Source organism: Coccinella septempunctata, chromosome 3 (genome assembly GCF_907165205.1).
Source record: "Coccinella septempunctata chromosome 3, icCocSept1.1, whole genome shotgun sequence".
In the NCBI taxonomy this organism is placed as follows: Eukaryota; Metazoa; Arthropoda; class Insecta; order Coleoptera; family Coccinellidae; genus Coccinella; species Coccinella septempunctata.
The window spans coordinates 2,218,815-2,223,667 of NC_058191.1; the positions used below are offsets into that span (position 1 = coordinate 2,218,815).

Below are 4,853 nucleotides of genomic sequence, written 5' to 3' on the forward strand. Positions count from 1 at the left end.
GAATATTTATAATTCTTGGTATAATTACACAACACAAGAGTGGATGTTCTCTATGTCGTTTGAGGCAAACATTAATCTTTGGTTCAATTTTAATTATAGTTATATACTCCCACAAGTGACACTTATGTTCTCTCAAATTTAAATGAATACCATATACACACGTAACTTGAGAATCTTTTCAGGACTTGCCTCATGATAACAAATGTCATGTGAAATTTATGTTTTTTAATTCAAATGAACAGAATTTGTATGTATAGTCAAGTTCTGCTGCGAGTTCGCGGAATAATCACAAATCTTCAAATCGGGATGAATGGAATCTATATGTTTCTCGTAGGTATCTTTATAATTGGTTGCATAACTACACAAGGGGCATTTGTGTTTCTTTATGTCTAAATGAATGTTATCTACGTGTCGTTTGAGGTTCACTTTTCGATTAGTTGCATACTCACACAAGTGACACTTGTGTTTCCTCAAATTTAAATGAATGCCATCCACATGTAACTTGAGATTCGTTTCAGAACTCGCAGCATAATCACACAGGTGACACTTGTGTTTCTTCCGGTTCAAATGAACTACGTCTATATGTGCTTTAAGATTGCTAAACCTGCTCGCAGCATGCTCACACAAGTGACACTTGTGTTGTTTCAATTTTAAATGAACACTAGTCACATGTATTTCGAGATTTATTTTCGAGTTCGTGGCATAATCACACGAGTGACATTGAAGTTTCTTCAAATTTAAATGAACATTATCTACATGTATCCTGAGATACGTTTTGTTGTTCGCTGAGTAATCGCAAAAGAGACACATGTGCTTTCTTAAATTTAAATGAACGGATTCTATATGAGGTCTGAGGGCACTTTTATGTTTCGTAACATAATCACACAATTGACACTTGTATTTGTTCGAATTGGAATTAATGGAATCCATATGCTGTTCAGGAGTATTGCTTCGATTTGAACTATAATCGGACAAGTGGCAATTGTATTCATTTGAATCAAAATGTGTTTTCGGAGTCACTTCCTCTTTCTGTGAAAATTCATTCTCAAATTTGTTTGGATTGAATTCTTTTTCTGTCGATTCATCGCTCGAATTGATACTTTCTTTTCCATCGATGAACAGCCGAACGTTTTCCTTATCTTCAATCACACAATGATTGTCCTCTTCCGAATGTGGAAAGCTGAGGAAAAATATCAATTATGAGCAGTTTGCAATAAAATTTAATACAATTAGTAGAAAGTAACATTCAGTATCAAATATCTCGAGTTCAAGCAGTTGAAGATGGAATTTTAGGCTGAAATCAAGAGAAGTCATAGCCCGCTAGAATGACTTTATTGAGTTCACTGAATTATAGAAAGTAAATATTAAATGCGGCGTTGCCGATGTGATATCAGTGATTTAGAATTAGATGATTGCTAATGACAAAAGATGTACCACAGATCAACTCGTTTCCGATGATGGTAAAAAAGAAATCGAGAAAATTTATAACGCACTTGAAAGTTGTCTGCAAAAACTAGAAAACATTTACAAAAATATTGCTGTTTGCCCTTTTTTCAAGTTTTTCCTTGATATCTCTGTTATAATTTCATTTTAGTTGTGGGGTATATTAACCCTTTATGTACCCGTGATGCCATACGGCACAACAATCTGTAGTCCGTTAATTTATCTCTGTGTGCCATGATTCGCGGGCTATTGTATTTGTTTACGTGCGAACACGTTCTTGAAAGGTTCAACTTGAGAATTGAAAAACGTGCTCTCACTTGAGTGTAAAACGTTAGAGGAATAACGAAACACGAAACAATATTTTGATGTTGACCGATGAAAAATAGTTCTGGGACTTAATGGGTTAAGGCGAAAAAATATAGATTCCATATTGCTTTGAAGTGGTCGATATTTCAGTTTACCTCCACCTATCTGAAGATGCTATAGTGATGACGAAACATGCGTCGTAGTAAAAAACTCTGTTTTAAGTTCAACTATGGATTTTTGAATATTTGTGTGCAGCTAGTAGTATTTTCGTCAGTTTAGTCGCCTACATAAAATAAAAAATAAACAGAACAAAAAAATTTTAAACTTGAATGCGAAAAAAAATTTCGATGATGTTTTCGATAACATCAAGGAATAAATTTTCGAAACTATCGTTATCCCTCTACATTTTTAGGAGTATAGTTAAAATGCTTGTTTATACAAGCAAACAAAGTTGAGGCTTTTGTTGATAGAAGTTAGAAGACATCAAAATAAGGCATTTCACCAAAAATTATCTATATAAAATATCAGAGATGGCTGAGATACAACCCTGAGATATTCGACAAAAATTCATCAAATTTCAAGTACGGGACTGTGGCTGGACAATGAATGGTTCAGTTCAGTACTTGCCAGTCTTTCTGATTAGTAGCATCAGGCCACTTGAAAAAATTGTTGTATCGAGGGATTTAGGGTGAAGAAATTTGTGACATCAGTTTACTGTTTACTGATATGAAAGTATTATTATTGTTACCCTATTTCATCCAATTTTTACGACGATTGTTAGAGATTGTGATGACCATTGTGAAAAAAATTGTGAATAATTTGAACGAATTTTATTGGTGAGATTCTGAATTAATATTCTATTTTTTTACACTTGGTCCTAAGATTTTTGACAGTTGATATGGAAATGAGTCATTTCATAAAATCGTTTAGGTTACTTAATAATGAGAAAAATTTCGCAATCCATTTCCATTAGACTTCTTTTCTGGTTAGGAGCATAATCGCATAGATGACACTTGTGTCCTCAGATTTAAATGGACAGCATCCATATGTGACGCGAAATGTTTTTTACAGTCCGTGGCGAAATCACACAAGGGCACTTGCATTTCCCCAAGTTAAAATGATGCTGTTTGAGACAATTGGCTCTATTTGAAGGTTAATCACACAGGTGACATTTGTGTTTTCTTTCATTAGTATCAACAGAACCAGTTGGTGTTTTCTGGAAGCTTGCCGGATTGAGCTATTCGGAATGTATTAGCTGATCTTGTGCTACGCTTGTAGCTCTGGCTCTTGCTCTTCCAGGCCATAAGTAAATGCAGCACTTCTACTAATATGATTACAATCTCTTCTAACTACACTTAGAGAAACCCGGAGACAGATTCATTCAGAGTAATTATTCATGTTTACTTCAATTCTTATTTTCAGAATAGATTGAATCACTGATGCCATTGTGCACTAACAGTACAAATATTCTGAAATTCAAAATGAATATACCGTTTCAGACATTTCATCAGCAATTAGAATGCTTTCAACCTCCATCACCAAACTCCAAAACCATCTGCCAGATTCAGCTCAAGAACTAGATCAACAAGCTCATTTGATACCTAAACCTACTCTGCAAAATTCAAGTTCCTACATTGTTGTGGAAGTTAGAAAATTCACGGGTGGACAGAATTCAATTTGACCTCCAATCTTCATCAATGAGTCAAACCCTATTGTTTGGGAATAATTTGAGGCTCAAAACTTACTTCCAAAGTTATAGACATTTGGGCAAAATATTAACAACTATGCATAAGTATTTTAGTTTGATTTGAAAGATGGCCTGTGATCCATTCCGTTTCAGTTCTCAAATTAACCATGTAAGTTTTTTTTTTGCAAATCACATTCTAAACTAATCGACTTACACTGCAGCTGAAACATCCGTTTCTTGTTTCACCAAAACAATTTCACTAACTTCCATTTCTTCATGTTTAATGTGTTCAACTTTTATTGTTTCCTCTTCGATATTCTTGATCTCAAGTGAAAATTCCTTATCAACCACATCTGAAACAAAAAAATGGATCAGGATAATTTAGATCTTATAAATTAAAATAAAGAATTGTTAAAACCCTTGTTATTATCACATATACTTTAGGTAAAAATTGAGAAATGTAACATCACAGGTGGCTTTGAATTAATCTATACCGCTTTCAAAATAAATATCATTAAATTTCAAAACTCTTCAGTAAGGAGCAGCATAGATTAAGTGTATAATTCATAAAGAACTTGTATTATAGTTTAAAGAAATTGGCACAGAATCACAGGACATTAAAATTCCAAATTTCATTACCCTCAATACTTGTGGAAGTTTTATTCCTGCCTGAAATCTCAATTAATGTATCGTCTGGTTCGGGTAGTTGAACAGGACGACAAGAAGTTTTGTCCTGTTCTCTTGAAATCTCTTGGGTTGGTTTGGTGGATGTGGATGGAGTATCGCACATTTCATTATCAACATTTGAGCCAGTCGAACTTAAAGCTACAATGATCTGATCAATTCAAGTTTCACAAACAAATGTTCTACTCACCAGGGAGATTTAATGTTGGAACAGCATGCGGAAGTAACTTGGTAAACCTACTAGACAAATATTTAGCCTCAAAATGTTGGTTACACACCCTTTTACGATTGTGAACATTTTTTGAATTCATTTCTATCAGCTCAAAGTTATTAATAGCTGTAAATCCATTTGTTGAACCTATCTTATTTGTTTAGTTGGGTTAGGGAACCTACGTCTTATTTTGGTTATGCTTTTGCAATGAGGCACGCAACATTTAATGTGGAAAACCATCACGAAAAAATTAGAAACATAATATTATCACTAAAGACTCTAAGAATTATAATAATTTTAATAATCTAAACCACTCTTTTCTATTTACATTTTTTAATTTGCATGACAACTGACAACACAGAGCGGCCAGAGCGCGAATACATGTCACATGTCAGAAACAAAGATATATCTTTGATCTCAGATTATAGAGTACTCTATAATCTTTGTTTGATCTAACATCTAAGAAGAAAAATATCAGGATCATAATAATAAACAGTGAACTCTAAAAAGAAATTCTTTTAG

General features: G+C 33.6%; 1 protein-coding gene across 1 annotated transcript; it reads right to left on the reverse strand.

The window, feature by feature from the left end:
• Positions 1 to 43: 43 nt before the first annotated feature.
• On the reverse strand, positions 44 to 4,690 carry LOC123309976 (zinc finger autosomal protein-like). Its single transcript, XM_044893296.1, has 4 exons — positions 4,311 to 4,690; positions 4,076 to 4,261; positions 3,651 to 3,789; positions 44 to 1,180 (listed from the first exon to the last, which is right to left on the reverse strand). The coding sequence occupies exons 1-4, from the start codon at positions 4,429 to 4,431 to the stop codon at positions 226 to 228; spliced, it is 1,401 nt and encodes a 466-aa protein (XP_044749231.1). The 5' UTR covers positions 4,432 to 4,690; the 3' UTR covers positions 44 to 225.
• Between the last annotated feature and the right edge of the window lie 163 nt (positions 4,691 to 4,853).